At 37.7% G+C, this 26,566-nt stretch overlaps 1 protein-coding gene across 2 annotated transcripts in view; it reads left to right on the forward strand.

Annotated features, from left to right (window-relative positions):
* The window catches only part of pcsk5b (proprotein convertase subtilisin/kexin type 5b), a 119,155-nt gene extending 93,047 nt beyond the window's left edge, over window positions 1–26,108 (forward strand). For both annotated transcript variants that reach the window (XM_038295518.1, XM_038295519.1), the window contains exons 21-37: window positions 5,217–5,319; window positions 6,692–6,828; window positions 11,931–12,131; window positions 13,088–13,156; window positions 19,713–19,773; window positions 19,845–19,990; window positions 20,185–20,391; window positions 20,559–20,642; window positions 21,223–21,409; window positions 21,499–21,713; window positions 22,024–22,266; window positions 22,432–22,665; window positions 22,745–22,925; window positions 22,995–23,212; window positions 23,386–23,486; window positions 24,339–24,543; window positions 25,343–26,108. In XM_038295518.1, the coding sequence (XP_038151446.1) occupies window positions 5,217–5,319; window positions 6,692–6,828; window positions 11,931–12,131; window positions 13,088–13,156; window positions 19,713–19,773; window positions 19,845–19,990; window positions 20,185–20,391; window positions 20,559–20,642; window positions 21,223–21,409; window positions 21,499–21,713; window positions 22,024–22,266; window positions 22,432–22,665; window positions 22,745–22,925; window positions 22,995–23,212; window positions 23,386–23,486; window positions 24,339–24,543; window positions 25,343–25,752 (3,002 nt within the window). In that variant the 3' untranslated portion in view covers window positions 25,753–26,108. The remainder of the gene's footprint in view (window positions 1–5,216; window positions 5,320–6,691; window positions 6,829–11,930; window positions 12,132–13,087; window positions 13,157–19,712; window positions 19,774–19,844; window positions 19,991–20,184; window positions 20,392–20,558; window positions 20,643–21,222; window positions 21,410–21,498; window positions 21,714–22,023; window positions 22,267–22,431; window positions 22,666–22,744; window positions 22,926–22,994; window positions 23,213–23,385; window positions 23,487–24,338; window positions 24,544–25,342) is intronic.
* Window positions 26,109–26,566: the final 458 nt, after the last annotated feature.

A 26,566-nucleotide genomic window follows, 5' to 3' on the forward strand; every position in this document is an offset into this window, starting at 1 on the left:
ATAATAATCAGAAATGTAGAGTAACACCAAACCACTAAGGGCCTTTAAAAGCAAATTAAAGTTTGAAATTAATTCTAAAACAAAAGGGCAGCCAAATGAGGATGGATAAAGTCCTACAGAAGCACCATAGAGAGCCTTCTGACCAACGGTCTCACTATGTGGTGTGGAGGCTGCAGTGCAGCAGACTTGAAGAAAGTGAGAACAGCAGACAAGATCAACATTTCATTCCAGCACTGCGTCCCGAGTCTGTATCATCATCAGTGACCCCTCAGACCCCAGTCATGCACTGTTCTCCCTGCTACCCTCGGGGAGAGACTTTGCAGCATTTGATGCAGGTCCAGCAGATTCTGAAACAGCTTCTTCCCCACCGCCATCAGACAGCTGAACTGTTGAAAAAACTCTAAATCATGTCACAGACTCTGCATCAAACTGACATCACCAAACCAAAACACTGCAAAATTGCACCATATATATTGAGTGCTCTGACCTTTCATATCAATGCGTTGTGTTTTTTGCACAGCATTGTTTACATTTGATTACTGCTGCTTTATGGAATGGCAATGTCATGAGAGCTGTACAAAATGTAATTTTGTTTTGTATACACTCTGTGTATTCAAAATGAAAAAGTTGTCTAAGTTTGAGTGATATTGCATCTGAACGTGTCATTTCAAAGATGTGCAGCAATTTTTGGGACAACTGAGACACTACTAATTTAAATACTTCCACCACCAATTCTTGAGCTAATAAAAGCATGTAGCCTTCTGAAGATCATCACAGTTTAAAAAATGCACCAATTTAACACAAAAATGCTAGAAGCTTGATTCAACTACTGTATTATTTGTTTAAATTTAGAATCCGAATAAGAAAATAAAGTAGATTTTTACAGTACTGACTCAATTAGTAGCTTTCTTGATAAACAAAACAACGTTAATTTACTGTTACCTGGTTCTAAGGAGAGAGATAGATTTGGGGATCATATGGATAATACATAGAGAGCGTTTTTGTTATGATTGATTCCAATGGAAGCGAATAGAGGCGGGAAAAAAAAGGCTGACCAGGGATGGAAGCCTGTGGAACCCTAAATGACAAAGTAGGACAGCACTCATAATTTAAACAACCTATATATATATATATATATATATATATATATATATATATATAGACGGGGCTGCCTTTTACAGCTGCTTTTTGTATCTCTGCTTCTGTCTCCTTGAACCCCAGTCGGCCTTGGCAGATGGCTGCTCACACCCAGTCTGGTTCTTCTGGAGGTTTTTTTTCCTGTTAAAAGAGAGTTTTTCCTCTCCACTGTCTCTACAAGCATGCTTAGCGTAAGGAATGTGAAAGTGCCTTGAGAGGACATGTTTTGTGAATCTGTATTATATAATTAAACTAAACTGAATTGATTTATATCTTGTAGAATATAACAGAATTGTTTTACTTTTTTGGAGTATGTGAAGTTATAAGAGAATAATGGAGCCAAACCTTTTGTGAAATATGTTAGTGTTGTCCCATAACAGCCTATGAGCTCAGGCCCTTTCATAATGGATTAAATAAGTTTTCACACCCTGAGTGACAAACTTCCTCTCTTCTGTTACGTTCATGAATGGCACTGCTGATTTAAAATTTTTGCTGAGTAGAGCAGCGCGGTTCTTTGTCCTTTTAGATTCTGGCTCTCTGAAACAGCATTTATTCAGGGGGGCTGTTTGAAAGGGTTCAGCTGGGCTAAATAGGAAGCTGTTGCCTGTTGTTTGTACACGAAAAAGCTCTTTTGTTTTCCAGAGGAACAATTGAGCTTTTCACCAAAAGCCGGAGAGCACAGACAAACCTCACCGCTGCTGAGAGTCATGCTTTTACGCTTAGACAGAGCTCAAGCTCTATCGCTATGTCTGAACCAGTGTCTGTCCCCTTTGTTAAACAGAAATGTAATATAGCAAAGGTCCAAGGATTTTTTTGAAACCTTGATATTTTCAGCAGCATTTTGACAGTTTACATGAATTTTCAAAAGTTTCCTCTTATTCTATTCAGGGAAAAATCTTTTGGAAAATACTTAAGTAGATTTATTATACAATAACTTTGATTTTACATTTACCAAATGTTATTGTTTTGGATGCAGTAAAATTGATTACCAATACTAATTTCCCTGAACTTGTAAAACCCACACACATTTTCAGCAATAGAGGATGTGGACATCAGACCAAAGAAGAGCTCACCTCTGCAGTACTTCTGTTTTAATGTAGCTGCTGTCACTACTTGGTCACAAATAAGAATTTAAAGGTCATAATTTTAAAATCCTTTTCTTATCGTTCTGTCTCTTAGCTCATATTATTTATATTAATCTACATGACCTAGAAGAGAAATATGTAAAAAGCATGAAAAGGGAGAAAAATGCTAACTGAAGGCAGCCAAGGAAGCAGCAGAAAGTTGCTGATGAATAAAGATTTTCCTTTTGAATACCAAACTAGGGTGTCAGAGCCAATATCTACAAAAAGACAAGAAGAAGAGTTAAAGAGTTTAAATTAAAAGTTAGGCTCGTAAAAAGAAGCTTCATAACATTATATCCACAGAGAAAGAAGGGAGAAATGTTAAATACACTGAAACTTTATAGTGAATATAAAAACACTTTTGAAGCCAGCTTCCCAGTAATTCAAGAAAGTAAGAAATGACCGTTTGTTAAAAAAATGATCATTTGAAGCATTCTGATAAATTTTCTTTGTGCTCCAGTTATGACTAACATTGCTACTAGGATGTGCACAGGCTGCAATCAGCCACAGCATTTATATTCTATGTCTGGACAAAGTTTTCTAACAACGTTAACTGGTCCTTAAAAGGTGAGTGAAGCTAATGCAGCATGTCTAGTGATTAAAAGTGATGTAAAATGTTGATACATGCAAATTTGAACTAATATGTAGAAACTATTGATGAATCAGAGAACATCAGAGAAACTGAAAAAAATAAAGAGTGTCAAAGAAAGCATTCTCTTACTTGATTAACTTTGTTTACAAAAAAAGATCAGTGTTCACGTAGGTCTCACCACTGACTCCCTGTTTAAACATACACTGCTAAGTGTAATCGATATGTAGTCATTTTTTCTTAAATTTAAGAGAAATTTTTCTTGAATTGAGCAGGTAAGTGAGACAATTTGCTAATGGAATAAGACAATTTAGATTTAAAATAAGAACAAAACAATTGCAGTCTCTTATTTCATGTACATAATATCTGATTATCTTCTTTTAAGTCTAAACATACTCATTCCATTGGCAGATCATCTTATTTACCCACTCAAATTAAGGGTAAATAGACTTATTTTAAGAATCTTTTACTCATTTTAAGATAGTTTTTGCAATGGTTTGGATTGTACCAGAGATGGGGGATCTGGAGTCATCAAGTCATCTCTATGTCATGTATTTGTTCTGACCCAGTGAGTCCAATCTGCACAGGTTAAACCAGATTGGACTCACCTGTTTCAGTGGCTGGGTAGAACAAATACATGACAAAGAGATGACTTGTTGACTCCAGATCCCCCATCTCTAGATTGTACAGTCCCATGAATCCTAAACATACATTTTTATTTAATTCTTTGAAAAAAAATAAAAAAATCTGTGTAGATTTTTTTCTTTTTTTAATCAGGAGAAAAAAGGTGCTGTCACTTAAGATGCAGATAAGATGCATCCTGAATAGAAGGTGCTCACTTCCTGCTATTAATTACTTTATGCCAGAAGTATTACTAATCATGGCAGCTCATTACACTTATATAGGCCTAAATGATTTTTGTCCTCTAAAGTTGAAAATAAATGTATCGCTTAATCTGTAATTTTTATCTCCAACTCTTCCCAAAAAATTTTTCTGGTCATAGGATAAAAAATAAACCTGCAGGTAATAAATGCAGAGCCAATAAGCTCTAAGGGTTTTAATATCTATAAATTTAAAGATAAGAGTTTTGAGTAACTTTACAAGAAATGTTTATGATACCGATGTTTCATGTATGGAACCAATTATCTGCATTCATCTCTGTGAGCCTGACAGTATTAAACAAATTACGGATTTATCATGCCCTCTTTTATTGCAAAAATGATATATTACAAATTATGCGGAATACAAACAGACATTAAGCACACTGGTCTAGCAGAAGATGTAGAAGGGCAGTGGATAAGAAAATATGAACTGTGATCATTTAATCGCTTGGTTTAACAAGTGAAAGTTAGATAAAAAATATAATTAAATTTTCAAGGTCAAAATCATTAACAACAGCAAACAAGGGAAATAATTGTAGATTATGGGGGAAAATATAAATGTCAACCTCTGGTTCCACATGGGAGAATAGATGGAACAAGTGGTAAATATATATAGTGTGCAGTCATTTTAAACGTAAGTTATATAGTCCTTTTTAATAGATTGGAATATGCATTCTGATTAGGCTTTTTGGTGGGATTCAAATTACCCTTTGAAAAAAACCTTTCAGCAGTTATTAAACCCATATATCTGCAAGAAAAAATGCTTGTTGATCTAATATTCGGATATCAAATGTTTTTAGCTGTACACTTAAAATTAAGAAATAAAGGCTTGAAAACATTGCTCTGTGTGATGATGTTTTTATATTAATTTTATTTACTGAAAAAAAGTTTTCAAGAATTGCCATTACTGAATATGGCTTTAAATACTTCTCTATCCAGCTAAAGGCAAACTAGATTGAAAATAGAACAGAGAAGTCATCTGCAACAAAGAAGAGAGCTGACTGCAATTTTGAAGGGAAGCTTTGATCGTTCAGTGTTTCCAACAAGACTCTCCAGATAATTTATGAAGCTATTGTGGAGAGTACACAATCTGCTGTCATCTGTCAGGGGTTGCAAAATCACAGTCATTGAGGTAAAGCTGAACAAGCTGATGAAGGCCGACACTGTTCCAAGGACTGTGCTGGAACCCCCTGAGATGACTGTGGCCAGGAGGATTCTTCATTAAAGAGAACCCCACAGCATCTTCCTCAGACCTTCAACAGCAGTGTTTTCAGTCAGAAGGATCTCTATGTCTCCCATAATATTGACCGCTACAGGAAATCCTTCTTGCATACAACCATAAACATCTAAAACAAAGTTTTGAAGAACCCTGTATAATAGTTACAACAACTCTGTTAGCTTTTGAAATGAATGAAGTGGTTATTGAATGTTGATATTTGCAGCAGCTGTATGATGAAACTGTTTTTTGTGGCTCTCTGTCTGCAGGGGAGTACATGAGTAAAAAGGGAAAGTGCCATCTTTGTGATGTTACCTGTCTGCAGTGCACAGGCCCGGAGAGTGAGGCCTGCACCTCCTGCCCGAAAACAAGGTTCCAATCATTCTCAAGGAAATATTCCTAATATAGAGCGCATGTTTTACAATGCTGTTTCACACATTTTTTTGTTTCAACCATTTTTGAAGAAGATTAGATCAAGGCTTAGAGCATATCATGAAATGCATTGTTTATTATATCTTGATCTTATCAGCAGAGTTGATTAAACATTATTGGAGTCCATCAAACCTCAATTTAAAAAAGCTTCCAATTTTGTAGTGTAACATAATGATACTAAGACTATTTCAGAGCTTTTTAACTTTTTTAATACAATCTGTAAACTAGCTTAAAAATAAAAGCAAAGGATCTGAAATATTTTAGGGAGAAAATTAAACAGGACAACATTTGAGCTTTATATAAAATATTTGTTGACAGAAAAACCTCCAGAAAAATGTCTGCAGCACTGCACTAAACATTTAAAGTAGTGAGGCAGGCAGAAGCTAATTGTTTCTAAAAAGGCCCATTAAAGTCATGTGTTAAATGATCAAAATGGCACCCAAATGACTCCTGAACTATTAGAGTCAATTAAGAATCAAACCTGGCACTGCGCCTTTCCTCAGTACCAGCACTTCAGCTGAGCATGATTATTGGAGCTTTATTTTGCAGAGAAGTCTTATAAGGAAATAGCAGAAAGATGCATAAAAATATAAAACAAAACCTGACAATACATTTCCAGAATCCTCAGGACCTCAGACTCAAACTTAGGCTTAAATTTCAAGTAGACAATAACAAAAACCTACAGCCAAAACAAAGGACTGGCCTCAGACACACACACACATATAAATAAAGGAGTTTAAAGTCTTGGACTCAGCCAAGAAGAGTTGGATCTAAATCCAGCGGAGCTTCCCCCAGAGAGACCTGAAATTCACTCAGGGTCGATTCTGCCAAAAAGAAACAGAAAAACCTCCAAGACAAAGGTATGCCAAGCTTGTGAGATCTTTCCCAAAAACCGTAAGCTGCCAGAATCCTTCAGCCAAACACAAAGAGAAGTTTTTCAATTCTGATGTAAAGAGGCATATTTATGCGTAGAAAATGTTACAAAACACTATTAGACCTACCTCAGAGTGCCCCACTTGTTAATTAAGGAGGGAGGAAAAAACAAGCTGGATTCCTCAGGAGGCAAACCTGAAACAAAACAAAATGTTTTCCATCTGCACTGTTCATTTAAAAGATGTAAGCTAATTCTGCTGAAGTGGCTCATACATTGCATTAAAATCCAACTGCTGCATTTTAAATTGAAAGCAAAGCTGTTGCTGGTGTAAACTAAACTTGAAATCACAGATTATGTGAAACTGCTGGGTTCAGAGGTGAAATCAAACTTGTTTGTGTTTATGTTACAACTGTAGCTCTGTTTCAAATGTCAACGTAGGTTCTTTCAGGATGGACAGTGTGTTACCCATTGCCAGCAGGGGCGTTACGCCATGGGAGAACATTGTCTTCTCTGTCATCATACCTGCAAGACGTGCACTGATGAGGGTCCTGATAATTGCACCAGCTGTGGAACAGGTACTCACTCTGACAAAAATAGACTTAATGGAGTTATGCTTTTCTTTCCTTCCACAGTGGTGAAATCTTAAAATTGTTTATTACTGTTGCCAAAGTGCAAGCATGGGGCTGTTTTCCCTTCTCTGACCTCCTCTAGGTAAAGGTTTAGTGATTGAACCAGAGTATATTGGCTGAGGAAGTGGGGCCTGCTGAAGCTGCAGCACAACCTCTACCTTGTATATCTATGAACAGGAAGCAGGAATGAATAGTATATATTATGCTAAAGCTGCTGATACAAAACCCAATGTTATCATCTATGTCACTGCTATATTGGAGAGCAAGAATATTAGCTGCAAGTGAAATTATTCTCCCATCATTATCCTGCAGGAAGTTAGAAAATTTCCAAATGAGTTTCAGCTCCAGCCATTAAAAAAAATCCTGTCTTATGAAGTTAGTCTCATATTACAGCCAAGAGTTAGTTCAATTGGGAACGGTATACCTTGGGGCATAGCTGAAGCATTGATGTGGTAAAAATCAATAAACACTGACTAGTGGTTTTGATATTATCTTGCATAACATTTGTATATCCCTTAAACCTTAACAAATGAGCATGCTACAACTACAAATTGAGATGCATGTATTTATTTATTTTTTGTGATAGACAAGCACAGAAGTAGTCAAACTCCTAAAACAAATCCATCTGTTTGTATTTCAATCTCAAAATAAATACAGCTGTTCTGGGAAAACTCCTGAGGCTATAGAACAAAGACTTCACCTTGAAACAGTTTTTCTCAAAAAAAAAAAGAAGAAACAGAGGGAAGGGATGAAGCTTAAAGCAATATTTGGATATAAAATGATACTCAAAGCATTGAACATCTATTAAGAACAGTTCTGTCCTGGTAAAGATAAAACTCTTCTCCTTCATGGCTGCCCACCTTACAGAATGCGCAAGGAGAGCAGTAATCAAAGTAGCATAGCTGTAACACTAGGGGAGCTGCAGAGATTCACAGGTAAACTGGATGAATCTTTTCAAGGGCAAATAGTAGTTTAATATCCTGTAAATCTGAACCCCTATTTTCAACATTTTTTTTTAGAATTAGTGAGGAAGAAATTGAGTGAGCTTAAGAGATCTCAAGTAGAGAAGATGGCAAAAGACGAAGAAGAAATATTCTCCCCAGAGTGAACAACTGTGGGGAGTTTATGTTTATGGCTGATCTTATCAAGGATGAGCTCACTTTTCCAACCCAGCATAGTCGAGTTAACTTAATTTGTAATAAGACCTGTGACATTAATAGCATAGATAAAATTGGTTAATATTGAAATAATATTGAAAGGGAAAAAACAAACTCTCCTGCCAGATTGTGGCAACACAATGATATCACCCTCTGGCTTATGCCACCACTAGTGGCAGGGTCCCAGGGAAAGACTACTCTAATCCTTTTCTAAGTTACTTATCCAAGCGTATGTTGATTCACAGCATTGAAGTCCTCTGCCAGGGCCCAAGCGCCAAATAACTTTCATTTTTCTTCATCAGTTGCTGTCTCCTTGAACCCCAGTTGGCCTCAGCAGATGGCAGCTCACACTGTGCCTGATTCTGCTGGAGGTTTCTTCCTGTTAAAAGTTTTCCTCTCTACTGTCGCTACATGCGTGCTCAGTACAAGGGATTGCAGAGAGTTAATGATTCCTTGCAATCAGCTGGTTTTCCTTGGATAGAAATATTTTGGAGAATCTGATTGTGTTACCTGTATAACAAAATTGAATATTTTCTAATTTTAGCTTTTCTCTGTGTGACTCCCTCTGGGTTGAAATTCACCCAAGGAAATAAGTATATCACTTTGAAGTGCTTAGCTTTTTTGTGCCACCTGAACAAAAAAAAAAAAAAAAAAAAAAAACATTCATTAAATAAAATATTCATTTTTTAATCAATTTTTTTTTTTTTTTTTTTTTTTTACATTTTAAATAACATTTTAGAAAAAAGTGTGCAGGGTTGAGGACCACCAGCAGGAAAAACAGTCTAGAGAGGGAAGATTCCAAACCAACAAATGAAACAAATAACTCACTCCAAACACTTGAGCACATGCACTCAGTAGGGAAGGTAACCCATGAACAACCACTTGCACGGCACAGAGGACTAGCCCCCTGAAGCCCCTGCCTTACCTTGGCTCTCCGCCTGAACGCGGAGAAAGAGAGGGTTAGATTGAACGAAATGCAAAACCATTACAACAGCACAACTTAGGCAGTTCAACAAAATGTACCAAAGGAAATCGAAATTTGCCAAGTCAACTCGGGTAAACCTAACCTCAAATGTAAACAGATTAAAATCAAGGCACCAGTTAAAGGACCTAAATCTTTAAGGATGCTAAGCAGCAAGAACTGAAGTTGTGCTGAAGAAACTCTCAAACAAAACTAAAGGTAAATAAATAAAAATGTCAGAATTACCTCCCACTTCACATGTATCTATTAACATTAATAGATACAACATTTTAATAAAATCAAGTCAAGGTTATGGACTGTTGAAGGGGTATTAAAAGCCTCTGCTGGGCTTAATATTTCTGACTGCATTGCTGTACAAATTTGCTTTCAGACCAAGCTAAGCCTCATTTATGTCATGACACGGGCAATTGATCACCTAAAAGTAAATGTATGTAATTAAGCTAAAATGCTGCTGATTGTAAATGTTTTTCAGACAAGGAGAATCAATCTTTTGTAAGTTCTTTCCTGACATCTTTGCTTTCATGTGTCTATTTCTTATCCTCTTCCTCCTTCAAAGTGAAACATACCCTGATTTTAAGTGCTGTGATCCAACAACTTTGAGCAGCTAATCCTCAGCCCTTTTCTCATGTTATTATAAATCTCAGAGGTCATTAACAAACTGCACCTGAAGAAATATTAGTCTGATGGTGGCAGGAACAACTGTGTTTATCACACTGTTGCAGACAGTATTATGGCTGTCAGAATGAACGTGTTTACACACGGGAGATACTGTTACACACCTACAGTCACTCCAAGGTACCAGATGTCCACGGAAAAAAATGAACTCCAGATTTTCTCGTCACACACACCTTCACATACACTTTCAATTAGCTGAAAAATTTGTCAGCCTGTTTAAAAATGTGGTTCCATTTAATTGCGAGTCTGTCTGAGGCGCAATGAGACATAACAATAACAGTAGGAACAGACCTTCTATCTGTCTCACTCTGTTTCTTTCTCAAAACAACATTTCTTATCTCACAGAGACACACACATACACACAAAGCTATGCACCCAGAAATTATTCTGATTCTGACCTTTGATAGGGATTCTTTAGATCCATGCTGTCACTTTTGAAGGACAGAGTCAGACAGAGACAACAGAAAAGGTTAAAATACTGAAAAGAAAAAAAAAAAACCTTTAGGAATGACATTAAAGTAACACATATTTACTTCATATGTTATTTTGTTACCGGTATGTTTTTTTTTTTTACAACAATCACACAGGATTTCATCAGAAAAAAAATCACTCACTGTAAAATGTAAGTGTAGCAGAGCAATGCAGCTGTGGCTGTATGCTTAGGATCATTATTGTTCGTTGAAGGTTGAACCTCCGCTTTAAATCTGCTGCCACTCAGCTCCATCCATGTTCCTACCAACTCTGTCCAGCTTAGGGTTTAGAATAGAATATTATGAAGTAGAATAGAATATATTAGAATAAAATGGAATGGAATGGAATAGAATACAATAGAATAAAAATTAATGTAATAGAAGAGAATGGAATGAAATAGAATAAAATAGTAAAGCATACAATGGAATGGAAAAGAACAGAAAAGAATAGAATATAAATTGACAGAGTGGAGTGGAATAGAATAGAATGGAATGTCTTAGAATAGAATAGAATGGAATCAAATAGAATTGAATAGAATACAATGGAATGGAATTGAATGGAACTGAATGGAATAGAATACAATGGAATGGGATAGAATAGAGAGGGATAGAATAGAATAGAATAGAACAGAACAGAATAGAATGAAATTGAATGGAATAGAATATAATGAAATATTGTACCCTGTGTTTAAAATGAATGTAACCACCGAAGTACACAATAAGCACTCAATAAACACGGTTAATATTATAATGAAACAATACAAAAAAAAAGAAAAAGGACTAATTCTGACACAGAGCTCAGGGCTTTAGAATCCTCTATGTCCTCTACTTTCTGCCGTAGGGCTGTGGAGCACGAGGATGAAGCAGCTGTGGCAAAGCTGAGATGAATTAAAAAGAATCTTCTGTCTATACTCTGTTTAGCCCCTTGAGAATCAGCAGTGTCCTCCCTCAAGGTCAGGTTGCATCTCATTGGGATACTTATTAAAGGATCCCCACAGCATGATGCTGTCGCAAACAATGCCTAGCACTATGTAAGGAGTAGAACTACTAAGGAGTACAACAAGGAGTCTCCTCTGTTAAGAATGGCATATTCCATGTTTACTGCCCCCCCTTATGACTTTGTTTTGTTTTTAATAGGACTTTTCTCATAAGGGCCCCATTTCTAGAGAGCTTAACTAATGAGGCTCTTGGCTGCATGCCTGATTAATGTCATGTGTAATCTTCACAGACTGGCCTTTTTATTAGCAGATGACTGACTGATTAGTATTCTGTGAGTTGTTCAAAGCTTGATCACGTATTTGTTAAAATTAGTGTAAAAGCTGATTTTCCTCCCAGAACAACTGAATCATGAATAATTTTGCTGGTTAAGTCATTTGCTAAAGTAATTTGTTAAGGGTTATCAGAATAAACTAATCTCGATGGATGCCAAACCTTTCAGGTTTCACTTGTAAAAAAACTATTTAAAAACCATTACATTTTTCTCCTTCCATTTCACAATGATGTTTTTAACTGTGTTGATCTATTAGATGGAATCTACAAATACGTCTAAGGTTGTAAGGTGATGTTATGAAAAAGATAAAGAGAAATGAAAACTTTTCCAAGACAAATGTCACTGCACATACATGAATGATGATTCACATTCAGATCATGTTTTTTTCAAGCTTAAATTACTCATCTGCCTGTGAGTCTGGGTCTGTCTGCATACCTGTGCCTGACATTAAAGTACTTATCTCTGTTTTTTGTTTTTTTCTGTCTCAACCCCAGACAAATTTGGCGTACCCAGGTACCTATTTCAGAGTCAGTGTCGGGAAGCCTGTCCTGAGGGGTTCTTCCACTCTGCAAGAATGAGTTGTGAGCCGTGTCCTGCAGAATGCATCGTTTGTGCTGCTTCAGATCGCTGCGTCCAGTGCAGCATGGGATACACGCTCAAATATGGCCACTGTGTCAAACTTGAGTGTAGCACAGGTTAGAGACTGTAATGCACATGGTCACCTCTGCAAACAGTATGCATTTAAAAGGTTAATTTTAAGACAGATAAACCCTGAAGAATGATTTATCTGATAAAATCCACCAACAACAGGTATTTTATATAATCAACATTAAACCACTAAGAATCTTTCATCCCAAACATGATTTCCTATACCTTACATTTTTGGTGATATAAGTAAACAAAACAAAGCAGTTTGTGAACTTCATATCTGTCTGCCTATGTTGTTTTTGTTGAATATCTTAATGATAAACTTTCCATATGTGTTTGTTGTTCAGAGATATTTGTCATACTCTGAAAGTCACATCTGAGATGAGCTCAGATGTTCTTTGCATGATGTTAGTTATATGATTAGAGACTCTGGGCCATATTTCTATCATCTCTGATATTTCAACAAAGAGAAAAATGTTAGAAACAAGTCCCTGGCAAGCCTTAATCTAGTCCATCTTCCAAAGCCCACACCCTGTATTCACCCCCTCCTTTTTTTCTGATCTTAATCCTCATTTTTATCCTCTGAGAGATTGGGAATGATCAACACCTCACAGTTTATATCAAAGCATGAGATCAGCTGGGAATAGCAGCCAGGGGAGAGTTGAGAGAAAGCTAGAGCTCCTGCTCTTTGCAGCATATGAGATAAAGAAATAAGGCGGAGCTTTCTGCACCTGTTGGTCCGAAATGAAAGTTGATTCCAGCAATATGAATTTTTATATAAAGAAGAGCTTGCATCATTAAAGTAGATAAATTACTTTCCTTTCTCTGTTTTTCATGTTCTGTGGGAGTATTGTATTCTCCTATTACATCTTGATTTAGTTCATTTAAAATAGACAGGATTTATTATGCTTAAAGTTAACAGTTACCAAAGCACCTTTTTGTAAAATGACAAATAAAATCTGTTTAGAATTATCTCTCTTACATGTGATCATCACTGTTTCAGGAGAGGTTTCAGATGCAGAGGAGGATGGCTGTCTCCCCTGTGATGAGGGCTGCAAGAAATGCAAGCGCGGTAAGTAGACCACATCTCTTCGTTTATCTCACTATCGCCAGTTTAAAGTAAAATAAATCTGAGCTATTTTGTTCAGTTTAGAAATTTTACCAGGATGAAAGGATATATCCCAGGAAGAGATCTGCAGAAATGTTCTTCTTGCTTCCTGCTGCATGTTGATCAACCATCAACAGAACTATACAGCTGCTGCAGCTTGACGTCATGAATAGCTCCTGGACTCTGGGTTTTCCTCTGACGACTACACAACACAATTGTGTTATTGAAGTAGAGCGTGAGATTTGGACAAAGGAAATCTGAGAAGTGATTAAAAACAAATATTTGTTTAAACAGGCAAATTGTTGCGCATACAACACTCGAAAGTTTTTTCCAAAGTTAGGAGCCTTAGCATATTTTCCAAGGAAGCAATGAAAAGGTTCAAGGCCTTGTAAAAGTGTTTACACCTTTTTAAGTTTTCCACTTTTTTTTTTAATGAACAGATTCCTATGCATTTAAACATATTTAAGGATTTTTGAATGACAGTGGTCAAACAGCGAGGAGGTTTTCCTCAGGAGTCGAGAGGGAGAAGTGATCATTCAGTCAGAACAGTCATCTTGTGTGGAACTGTTGCTGTGGTCTCTGAGGTTGATTATTTCATAGGGCTTCACAGCAACCACCAACAGGTTTAAATCGGAAGGCAACTGGACTTTTACTCAGTTATTTTTAAGACACTTTGACACCTATCCAGGAGTCTGTAGTTGGAGTGCTGATGTATTTAAGCAGCATGGAAGTCCATCATGCTGCACACAATCCAAGTCAGATGCAAATCAAGTCTTTAAAAACCTGAGTGAAAGTCTGGTTCCCTTCCAATTTAAGCCTATTTGTGGTTGCTATGACCCTGATGATTAAGAATTTACACAGGCATGTTCACAATATAGTAATAATAATAATTGAACTTTACTAATCTCACACTGGAGAAATTCCACTCTACATTTAACCCATCCCCTTGGGGAGCAGTGGGCTGCCATTGTGCAGCGCCCGGGGAGCAGTGGGGGGTTAAGGAGCCAGAGTGCAGGCTGTGGGGATCGAAACCCGGTTCTTGCAACCTTCTCATAGCAACCTTCTCTCCCGTTTCATTTTGCTCAGTCTTTATTGAAAAATGACTCAAGCTCAGACAGACAAGTCTTGCCATAGATTCTGGATGAATCTAGGTCTGGACTTTGACTGAACAATTCTAACAAATGGACATTCTTTAACCTAAGCAATTCCATGTTGACTCTGGCTCATATCCTACTAAAGAGTGTACATCAGGCCCAGTCTGCCCTGCACTGAGCTTCATCTGTTTGGACATCAACTCTGATGCTGAAGAAAAGCATCCTACCACCACCATGTTTCTTAATGGGACTGGTGTGTTCAGATTAATCTGCTGCAATATCTTTCAGTTTGGGTTCATTTAACCAAAAGTCCTTCTCCTATATGTTTTCTGTCTCCTGGAAAACTTAAAGCAGGATATTTTATGTTGTTCTTACCATTTCTTTCTTCTTGCCGTTCTCTCTCTAGGACTAGATTTGTGGAGTGCACAGTGATAGTTGTTCTGTTGAATTTTCCCAACTGGGTTGTGGATCTGTAAAGAATTTAATGTGCTGAATTTGCTTTGCAATGATGTGAGAAGATTCTATAAATGACCTTGCAACATCTTTCTGTTCCCTGCAGTCTGCTTTAGGCCATATCTCTCACTCTGGAAAAAAACAGCTTCTTCTCATAGTGAGTTTAGGTTTAGTACTGCATGGATGCGAGGAAGCTGCTGGTAACTGTTTCATCCACATGCTCTGGAAAACATTAGTTACGCTTTCTAAAACTATGTAAGATACAATCTGCAATGCCGCAGAAAGACTAACCTCCTTCCTCCTTTCAGAGATTATCATTACATACCACTGAAAGTTGTTATTGTGAAGTGAACTCATCTGAGGCAGAGATGGGCTGTTATTATGTCATTATATGTTTCGTCTGGAATATGTTGCTTCTGTCTGGCTACCAGTACGACCGTCCTGCTACCCATCATTTACACAAACCAAAGCTGTCAGTCAGCAGAGGAGGGATTAAAGATGAGCAGCTCATCTGCAGAGTTAGGAAACAACACTGATGCAAATATTTTCAGAATGTTTAAAGGGAATATTTTAATCCTGTTTGTGAAAATATTAAAATTTATTCATAGTCTTACTTTAATTGTTTGGTTTGTTGAATTTACTGGCAAGCATCAATGCATACAGTGCATTTAAACAGTGTTCATCCCAAACTTGATTGTATCTAAATGTTATGTTATGCATTAGACCAATAGTGAAATGGGAGGGAAATGATAGGATTTTTTTATGTTTCTTGTTTCCAAGCATAACTACTACTGCATCTCATTTTTCTGATGTGAAGTAAACTTATCTTAGGAAAAAAACAAAACAAAAAAAAACTGAAACACCAACCTCCTACAGAGAGGAGAAAATCGAGAACAAAAATTATTTTTATGCAGCTTTTTTTTTTGGTTGATATTTTCTGCATCTACAAATCAAAGATTGTCACTCAAAGAAAAGATGTGTTTAGAAGATGTGGCTTTTAAAGTTAAAGGATTCAAAATCCAAAGGTTTTCTTGTTTAAACCAAAGTATGAGATACCCCCCTCCTTAAAACTACTGTTAAAACACAAAGTCAGGGAGTATCTCCTGGAAGACGCCCTCCAGCAGAGCTGCACAGGCTTGCAGAGTGAATGCCAAGTAGAAGTGGAGAAAACATGTGGAGACCCTGCACTTTTACTGAGACACTAAGAAGCTTTATCATCTGTGTTTCAGGTTTCCATATCTGTTATTTTTATCCTGAAAACAACAGTGTTGTTTATTATTTTACTGGCTCTCCATACAAACAGAGTAGAGTGAGGGCATTTTTTCTGCTTGGATGTATTTAAGATAATCTTATCAAAAGTAGACAGCAAGTCAAACGTGTTGCTGCTCTCTTTGATTCACAGTGAACCACTTTTTTGTATTTCTCAGCCATATTTCCTGAAAGTTGTAGCTCTGGAAGTCGGTTGAAGTGATAGATTTAGGTGATGGGTTCATCGATCACTCGTCATGACTGCACTCCCTTACACTTTTAATTGAACTGAACAACCTTAAAGTGTGACTGTGTGCACTCACATCACCTTTCTTCCTTAATTGCTGACATGATGTGCAGCTTTTTATTGCAATTTGAAAAAAAAGAGAAAAGTGTGAGTGCTTGCACATTCCACAAGTCAGTACCTCAGAAAGTGTACAGCAGCTGAAATGCTCCCCTCCTACTTTGCACCCTTAATATTTATGCGGGCGCTATTTTCTCCCTCTCCTAGACACAGCCTGCAGGCACCATTTCCGCCTTCTTACCCGAGTTTTCTCCTATACCTCAGTCCCTCCCACCTCTCCTTTTTCCCCGTCTTTCTATCTCTGTATGAGTAATTGCTTTCACAGGTTGTGGCTTGTTGATGCTATTGGAGTGAAAAACCGGTGCAATGTTAAGTTAAGGGTGCTGGAAGGAGACAGAAAGAGGAATGGGATGTGGGGGTCGGAGGAGGATTAATGCCCCAAGGGAAGATCTGCAAGAACATCTTTTAAAACCATCCTTTACCTTCTCTCCCTGCCTGTCTGATCTTTTATTTCTTTTCTTTTACCCACACCGCTCACTCCCTCTGTCATTGAAGATGTTGTGACATTTTTAGATCCGGAGGTGACAGTGAGGGTCCTCCAGAGTTTCTAGCTGAATGGTTTTGATGGACAGCTGAGATTAATTAGTTTGAGGGAAAATGTCCTCCCTTTCTGGTTTCTTTGGGTAAAAACAACGTCTTACAAACTGACTTGAAATACTTGCTAGAGTGTTCCAGTTTATTTTATTTACCCTTTGTAAATATGTGTGGAAAACCTTAAAATAAACAATAACCTCAAGCTGAAAAGAAAGTCTAAATATATGCTTTCAAGCATATATTTTAAGCATATATTTTGGAGTAGAGGAAAAAAACTCATTTACATATTGTATTTATTCATTTACCTACCATAAGCTTTATGATTTCAATTTGGATTAAACGTTTATGCAGACATTTTAGTATTGTTTCAGTGAGTCTATGCTCCATTTTAAAATATCTATCCGTTTTGAATTAAATCTGTCAAAAACATTAATAAACTTTAAAATATCATTAAATTATGTACTGAAATAGCTGAAATAAGATTGAGGGACCTCATTCATCTAAGTCAAACAGGTAATGGTGTAACAGGATCCTCCTCTCAATAAGGAATTCCAGTTGCTTCCTTTTGGATGCTGGTATCTTCTTCTAAGATGTAGGACAAATAGATTTGACAAGTTGTTTTTGTTCAGTGGTCAGATGATAACAATGGCTTTATATATTTTTCCCCGTCTTATCTGTGTATGATATGTTATGTCAAGCTGTGTATTTATTTATTATGTCTGTCTGTCTGTCTATCTATCTGTCTGTCTGTCTGTCTTACATTTTTGTAATCCAAAAACAGTACAAAACAGCAGCGGCTCTACTCTGAGTCCTCCCCGGGTGACAGAGCTCCCCACCCTATCTCTAAGGGAGAGCCCAGACACACTACGGAGAAAGTGTGTTTGGGCTCCATAGATGACCATAGATGAGGGTAGGAACGTAGATCGACCAGTAAATCATGAGCTTTGCCTTTTGGCTCAGCTCTCTCTTCACCACAACAGACCAGTACAGCGCATGCTTTAGGAGCATATATGGACACCCTTATGCTTGAACATGGTGTTCGTTATGGACAATCTATGATGAGCACAGAAGTCAAACAACAGAAAACCACTTCAGTTCAGGTCAGGTGGGCCATTCCTCCCAACCACACCTCCCCAATCCTCTGAGGAGTACCTTTTTCTTTAAAAATATACTTTTATGAGAAGTCTTACAGCATTGTACTTTTTACTTTTATGTGAGTAGACTAGAAAAGCACTCGGAGAGCACAGACCTCCACCAAGTAGCTAATTTCCCCTGACTTTCAGGCTAAGTTAATATGTGTATTCACAGAATTTTTGCAAAAATTCCCAGATCCAGATGGTAATCTGGATCCTCACCAAAAAGTAATGTATTGTTCCTTGGACTGATGTACACACTTGGTTAAAAAAATGCATTAAAATCCATAAATCATAACTTTTCAAGTTAACCTGCACATAGACAGACAGACAGACAGACAGACAGACAGACAGACAGACAGACAGACACACAAGCTCTCCTAAAACATAACCTCATTGATGGAGGTAAATATTACTACTCCTACTTGAGTAAAATCTCTGGCTCCTCCATCCACTGTGAACAACTTCCCTTAATGAAAACCAATTTGTTCTAATCTAAACCATTAAGAGAAATGCTACCTTATTTTTTGTACTCAAACCTTATTAGTTTAACTGTTATTTTTTCCCATGGTAAACAGTATGTTGTAACTTAACCTATTCTAACATACTATAACTACTGATTTTTACTTTTTAACTTAAAGAATATCCGGTTGTTATGATAAAGTAGATCAGTTACTCAGTACAAAGTTGCCTTTTTACCAAATGACTTCAAGGAAATAGCAACTTCATTTCAACTTCCAGAGATTGTTTGACTGCAGTATATAATAGCTGTAAGGAGTTAGAAAGAAAAAACAAAACAAAAAAACATGCAACCAAACACCCTTACAAAACTCAGAAGAATCAAACTTTTTGAGGTTAAAGAGTTTAAATGAACTCAAAATCCGACAAAGACTTTGCTGATTTTATTTATTGTTTTAATCTGTTTCTCAGTTCTTCTCTAATCACACTAAGGTGGTGACTAAAAAAACTGGCCAATGTATTGTCCCCTAGGAACCTGGACGATCCTAATGCATGAGATTAGAGCGCCTCCCTCTGGTGTTTACAGGAACTGCTTTTCAAGCTGAATTACAGTATTCAACCTCTGTAGAGAGCCTGTTAAGTCCATTTCACATCCAAAATGTGTCTCAAGTCCAAAAAGAAAAAACTAAACTAAGACTAATTGTTATTATTTAAAAAGGCAAAAGCTGAAGAATCGACTAATATAAAGTTCTTGTATAAATCTACCTTTACTTAAAAAATATTATTTATAATTAATCATGTTATAATTTTTCATATCACAAACATTAGATTTATTTTTTATTTTTATATAATTTGAAGTTAGCTAAATATCTAAACAACCTTATTTGAAGTCTTATATGTTAAAATGTTTAAAATGAATGTTTTTTTTTCTTTAGGAGTGAGACTGAAATTATGTTTATGTTTTCAATTCGATCTTGACAGCCACTTTGCACGTCTGCCATCTTTAACTACATCTAATGAACTTTCCAGCTTTACTGCTGATTTTTTTATTTTTTTTTTAAGACATTCTTTGTCCTAACTCCATTAACATGGTATAAAATGAGACAAACAAAATGAATGTCTTTCCATAAAATAAACATTTTGCACTGTTGGACAAAGTTAAATTACCCAACATGCAGAGGGGCTGGGAATAGACTGACTAATTATCTTTTTCTGTAATGCATTTTGATTTCCAGAAGATTCAGATGAGCAGAAGCAAAAAACTGTCTGTCAGGAATGTGAAGATGGACGCTATCAGTAAGTTTCAGTTTCAGTAGCATCGTCCAGCTTCAAGCTCTCACACTCACTGGGGAGTTTATGTGCTGCAGGTTTGGTGCTGATTGCCATCAGTCCTGCCCAGATCGGACTTACGATGTGAAAGAGACTATGACCTGTTCTCCATGTGAAGACAAACACTGTGAAATCTGTGACCAATCTCAGTGCTACTGGTGTGATGATGGATACTATGTTTCTGGTAACATCTGAACTATGTATATCTGTAGACTTAGGAACCCTGTGAATAGAAAATAAGCAGCTCATTGTTAAAATAAAAGGTGTTTAGTCACCAGCTGTTTAATGCATATAATTTAAAACCCTGAAAATGTTGGATTTAGTTGGGGTAAAAGGGACCTCATATGTTATAAAGTTGCGCCTTTTTTTTGTGTCCAGATGGAGAATGTGTGGATCATTGCCAGGAAGGATACTTTGTGGATGAGGAGAGTCAGGAATGCGAGCCTTGTCACAGAGACTGTCGCTCCTGTGGAGGCCCCAGATACGATGACTGTGACTCCTGTGAAGATGGTTTCACACTAGACAAAGGGGAGTGTCTCAGTGGGAAACAGCTCACTGCATGTACTGAGGGAAAGTTCAGAAACAGTGCGTCAGATTGTCAATATTTACTCAAAATTATAAAACCGAAAGATCTATATAAAATCCAGATATTTGAAAGTATAAAACTGTCTTTCTTTAGCTTTAATTACTTAGTTGTAAACCAAAGTAAACTTGGTAATATTCTTTTGCATTCTGTGTTCCTTTTGCATAAGGTCAGGATAATTGTGAACCGTGCCACTCATCATGTAAGACCTGCTTTGCAGCAGAGAAGGAAAACTGCAGCAGTTGCAACCCTGGTAAAGCAATTCTACACCACATACACTTTTCGTAGCTATCCAGAATCTTCAGGTAAAATTCTGGATCATGGATACAGCTTCTGGTGGCCTCATCACACAATTTTGTTGGCATTGTTTGCTGCATCTAACAGATTGCATCGATTCTTCAGGTCCACCTCAAATGATCAGCTAGATGCTATATGGCAGAAACATGGACACAGCAGGAAAAAACAAACATCAGAACTGGTTGAGGAAAGGATTAGAGACTAAAAATAACCTTTTAGGATGGTCCTGACATTAACGTCGCACTGAGAGTTGGTGTCCACAGGTTAAGTGCTTACAAACATTTGTGATATGTTTTATTTTATGGAACAATAGATGCTCCATACAGAAAATGATAATCTACACATCATACGGGTGTAGATTAATCCAGGACATGATAATCTGAAAGGAATCAATAGAAGACAGCATGACTTAAATCATTTAGCCTCTTATCCAGTGGCTTCTTCATATCTGACTGTAGTAATAGGCTTAGAAAACTAAGATAGTTTCTTAAATAGCCCTTATAGAATGATATATTTGTGTTTTCTCTTGCCTGTAGGACATTTTTTATCAGTGGATCAGACTTGTGTGACTCATTGTCCATCTGGAAGCTTTGTAAACAAAACATCTGGAGTGTGTGATTCCTGCCTTAGTGGGTGTATAATGTGCATGAACGCTCAAGCCTGTCAGCGGTGTCGGACGGGACTTTATCTACAAAATGGAACCTGTGTGGTGGACTGTCACAGGTGCTTTCCCTATTGGCTTTTTATTTATTTTAATTAGCAAAAAATATAAAGTATGTGACTGCTATCGGTCCCTTCTCTGCCTTTCTCAGAGGGTTTCCACAGGATAATAAATGCCACCAGTGTGACTCAGGGTGTGGATCATGCAAAGATCGTCCCTCCAACTGTTTGAGCTGTGAGAGCCCTTTTTTGCTGCTGGACAACTCCTGCTTGTCCTCCTGTCCAAGCGGCTACTATGACAACAACACAGAGTGCTACCACTGCCCAAAACACTGTAGTGAGTGCACTCAGGATGGACTCTGCAAGAGTAAGTGGGGATGGTGGATCTGTAAAAGTTAAGAGCTGAAGTAATTTAAGAAGAAGGAAATAGGTAGGAGGTAAAAGTGAACATTTTCTAGGCTGAAAGGAAACTAACTTTAACAGCAGGAGGAAGATAAAAATAGGAAGAAAGCTAAATGAAAACAAAGTTCTAAGTATGGGACAGATGGTGCCAAAAAAAAAAATGTTTTACAAGTGACTTTAACAAACAAAGGGGTCATTAGTGATCATATCCCAGTGATTTCAGCAGTTCTTTTTTTGTTTGTTTTACCTTACACAATTTAATCCCTCTGTTTTAGAATGTGCAGATTACTACTTCTTGTATGAGGATGAGTGTGTGGACGACTGTCCCAAAGGTCACTTTGCCAGTGAACAGCAGCAGGCGTGCATGCAGTGTCATGCTGACTGTGCCTCATGTGATGGACCGGGTGAGGATGACTGCGATGTGTGTCGCAACCCTAAAGCTGTCCGATACAACGGAGAGTGTCTGGCCAGATGTCCAAACAACACCTACTATGATGAGAAGACTAATGAATGCAGAGGTAAGGGAAGTAGAGGAGTATGATTAATTAAAATAAAAGTTTTATGCACATTTTTCTACAAGATGTTCTCTCTAGTTTCCACCTAGTTTCCATTAATATTCTTGGACACAGCACTTTGTGAGTCAACCTGATCTGTTTAGCTGGTTCTAATTCCTTCTCCTGCAGCTTGTGACGAGTCATGCCTGACCTGTTCAGGCTACGAACCCACCGACTGCCTCAGCTGTGACACCAACAGACGCCTGGATGATAGTGGACACTGTGTGTGGTACAGCCAGTGCTCCATGGAGTCATACGTTAGCCTGAATGGTGACTGCCAGCAGTGTCACACACGATGCCATCGCTGTAATGGTCCAGGCGAGGACCACTGCCTCAGCTGCAACGACCCATACTTTCTACTGAGTGAGTCATCAAGGTGTCAGTCTGGAGGCCTTCAGTGTAGGAAAACTGCTTTAAACATCTCTGTGGCTGTGCCCTTTAGACAGCACCTGTGTGAAGGTGTGTCCCGTGGGTTACTACGCTGATGACAAAAGTGAGCGCTTGTGCGAGCACTGCCACTTCAGCTGTGAGTCCTGCAACGGACATTACAGTCAACAGTGCACTACCTGCAAACCAGGATTTTTTAAACAGGCTGGGAGTTGTGTCAAAACCTGCTCAGAGAGGTTAGGAGACATAAAAAAAACCTTCCCTCCCCATTGTTAATTGCTATTAACACCTGTCCACAATTTCAGCTACTTTGGCAACAAAACCACCATGCTTTGTGAGCGATGCGACCCGTCCTGCAGCCAGTGTGAAGGCAGTGGCAACAGGCACTGTCTGGGCTGCAGAGAAGGTTATGTGTACATGAGGCAGTGGGGTCAGTGCCTGAAGAGCTGCCCTCGAGGGTACTTCAAAGACCCCTGGTCCACAGACTGTCACAAGTGTCATGCCACCTGCAAGACCTGTAGCGGTAGGAAGAAGATGTCATGACTAATTGATGCTCTGTTGTTTTTATCTGTAAATGTGAACAACAAAATTGGTTTTCAATTAAACTTTTTATAAGGTGTAATGCTGTTGATCTATTTAGAGTACAGTTTAAGAGTCAACAATATTGCGCTTCAAGTAATACTCCTGTTCTTCCAGATGAGGGTGCTCTAGCCTGTTTGTCATGCTATGATGGCTTCACCTTTGAGGGGAGCTTCTGCAACAACCCCTGTTTTATAGGCTTCTACCCAGCCTCAAAGGTAACAGGGTACAAACCATTCCTCATATTTATATTTCATCTTCCATAATCTAAAGGCTTTTTAATATTATTCAAAAGCGACGTGTTCAACAGTTTTTGAAGCTTTGTGAAGGTTTTTCTATGGAATTTGGCTGCTTCTTCATTTTAATCCAGTTCATGCACCAAACAGTGACACATTTTTAAAGTGTACTAAAATGATAAAGTTGGACAAATTATTTGAAAAAAAAAAACAACAACAACAAAGACCTAAAAAAAATGACATAAAATATGAATAATTTGCAGATTTTAAATGACCTGCTTTAAAGTTTCAGTTTATAACTCTTTTAAAATCAGCTAGTTGCAATTTTATGTGCCAAACTGTGCTTTATTTGTGTTAAATATATCTTCATTAACAAAAGAGAGTCATCATCCCACGCATTTAAAAATGGGTCAGTTTTTCCAGCTGAGAAGGATATATGACTCCACAGCACAACCAACGGATATAGTATAAGAGATACAATAAAGTAACACCTTGATACTATCGCTGGAGTATATTGGGTCACTCAGTATCATCGGATGACCCAATAAGTGAACCTAAAAACCGGATGGGGGGGAGGGGAGAAGTGTCACCGCCACACTAACCCATCTAGTTCCTGTTTCGGGCCTGGCCCCCCACCCTGCACCCAGATCAGACGACCCCCAGCAAGACCCCCACCCCCCAATCCCCCACCCCCCCCCGAGGACGGACCCCACATGTCCTACAGTGCCCTTGCTGCTCAAACATGTTCTTCTTATCAGCTGTTTTCTCAAAAATTCACACTGTTAGTAATTTAGTATAGTTAGTATATAAATGGAGTGACTTTTATTCCTTCAGGTTCCAAAGCATAGTGACCCAGACTGCAGAAAATGTAACCCATCATGTGAGGGCTGCTGGGGCCCCAGCATGTGGCAGTGCACCCTGTGCCCCGCCAGCAAGATTCTCTCAGATGATGGCCGCTGCTTGAGCTGCTGTGGAAATAAGACACCACGTGATGATACACCGCTACACAGAGAGTGCTGTGACTGCGAGGCATCGCGAAGTAAACAAAACACAGTACTGCATGCCTATGATACTGCAATTCTTTTTCTTTAATCTTGAAGTTAATTTAATCTTTGGAAATCATTTATTTATTTTAAACGCTTTTGCAATTACCTTCTTCTTTACTGCATCCCCCAAAAATGTTGTAAGACATCACAAATATTTGATCTTCTTGCCAAACTGGTGTTTCTGGTGGTTTCTGCAAGAATCTTTTATTTTTATTTTTCTCCTTTAGCAGTCATACAGGGAGGTGCTGATTCAAGTTAACAACTGACAAGGATATCAGTAACTGAAACTTCTTAGTTTGAGTACTTTACTTTGTACTTTTTGAGATTATAGGAGTTTAAATGGGCTGTTTCAAGAAAATAATCCATTTAAATGATGCATAAACTTTCAAGAGAAAATATTAGTAAATGTTTCAAGATTTAGGCTTTTTCTTTTTTCAGGTCAATTAACTTTTTTTCGTCTAAGCCTTGGGCTCAGCAACTTTTACAATCCACCCTTGTAAACTTTACTAAAATCTGGGAGAAATATAGCTTACGTACATTATTACATGTAGCTCTACAAGTACCGTATATGACATTTCCATTCATGCATTATCTAGATGGCTACGTTTTGGAATATTGACCAAGATTTAGACAGTTGATGTTTTTCTGTTTTTGTAAAATCCAGTCTTCAATTTAAATCATGTGTGCTAATGATGGTAAACATTTAAAATATCCACAATAGTGTGCTTTGTGGATCCTGATGGAGAAACACTGACCTAATGTAACCTTATAAATACGCTTCTTCTTTTTCAGTCCAGTGCATCCTTGGTGTCAACTTCGTCATGGGGTCAGTTGAGGATTTAGAGAGCGGTGCCAAGATCACTGTCATAGCCTTCGTCATGATCATCCTTGTTCTGGGTTTAGGGATCTTCCTTCTCCTCACCGCCTGCTCCAAGTGGCCCACTGTCAAGCCCAAAACCACAGCTGGGGGGTATCAGAAACTAGAAACTAACGATGACTGTCCACAGCAGCCCACTGCCTCTTCCTTTGGGGACTACAGTGACAGAATCACTGAGCATGAGAGCAATGATGAGGAGTACGACGATGAGGACATTGTTTACATGACTAAAGATGGAACAGTGTATCGGAAATTTAAGTACGGCCTTCTGGATGAAGATGATGTCGAGCTGGAATATGATGATGAGAGCTACTCATATAAATAAGGCAAAGACAGTAAATATGAAATGTGCAAAGAAGTTATATATCGGGCAGGTCTTTATGAAAAATTAACAGCTTGGTAAAGCTATAAACACGTTATAAGTCACAAATAGAAAAATATTGTGTGTTATTTAATGATGGGGTAAATACATTGCTAAATATTATGTTTATTTTAGAATCCATAACAAGCCTTCATAACAGCTCATCAAGTACTTCAACTTTAACAATCTCATTAATAACGTGACTTAATGATTGTTTCTTTGGACAGTAATAGTGTTTTTTGTGCAGTTTTAATATGTTTGCAATTATGTTTCTTGTTTAAAAACTGCTTAAAACAATACATAAGTATTCTAAAGCCTGATTTTTGTCTTTTTTTCTTTTTTGGTCTGCAGGAAGACTGAGCCTTTTATGGTTGAAGTAACATATACTTATTTATTAAATAATTATCACCAAAACTGTAATTTTGGTCTTTCAAAAATCATTGATCTTTTTAACATGTTCCATGCCATCATTGTACTTCCAATTTCTTGCTGACATAGAGTTCCGACCTTGGGTCTAGTTTCGAAAGTTTTCTATTGTGCAATTTTTGCAGCTCTGACAGGGTGGCTGTGGTGTTATTGGTTATCTTCAGCATCAGAGGCTGATCTGGAATAGCATTTGCAACTCACCTGCCAATCATAATTAATATCTACCAATCAAAACTGCAGTATTCTGGGACTTACAAGAGCAGAAGCACAGAATGGTGAAGGAGGGCAAAAGATTGCGAAAGAGCAAACCTGGACTTATCAGTAATTTTAATTTGTCTAACCTAAGCCTTGT

Source organism: Cyprinodon tularosa, unplaced genomic scaffold, assembly GCF_016077235.1.
Source record: "Cyprinodon tularosa strain WSP-4 unplaced genomic scaffold, ASM1607723v1 ctg356, whole genome shotgun sequence".
NCBI lineage: Eukaryota > Metazoa > Chordata > Actinopteri > Cyprinodontiformes > Cyprinodontidae > Cyprinodon > Cyprinodon tularosa.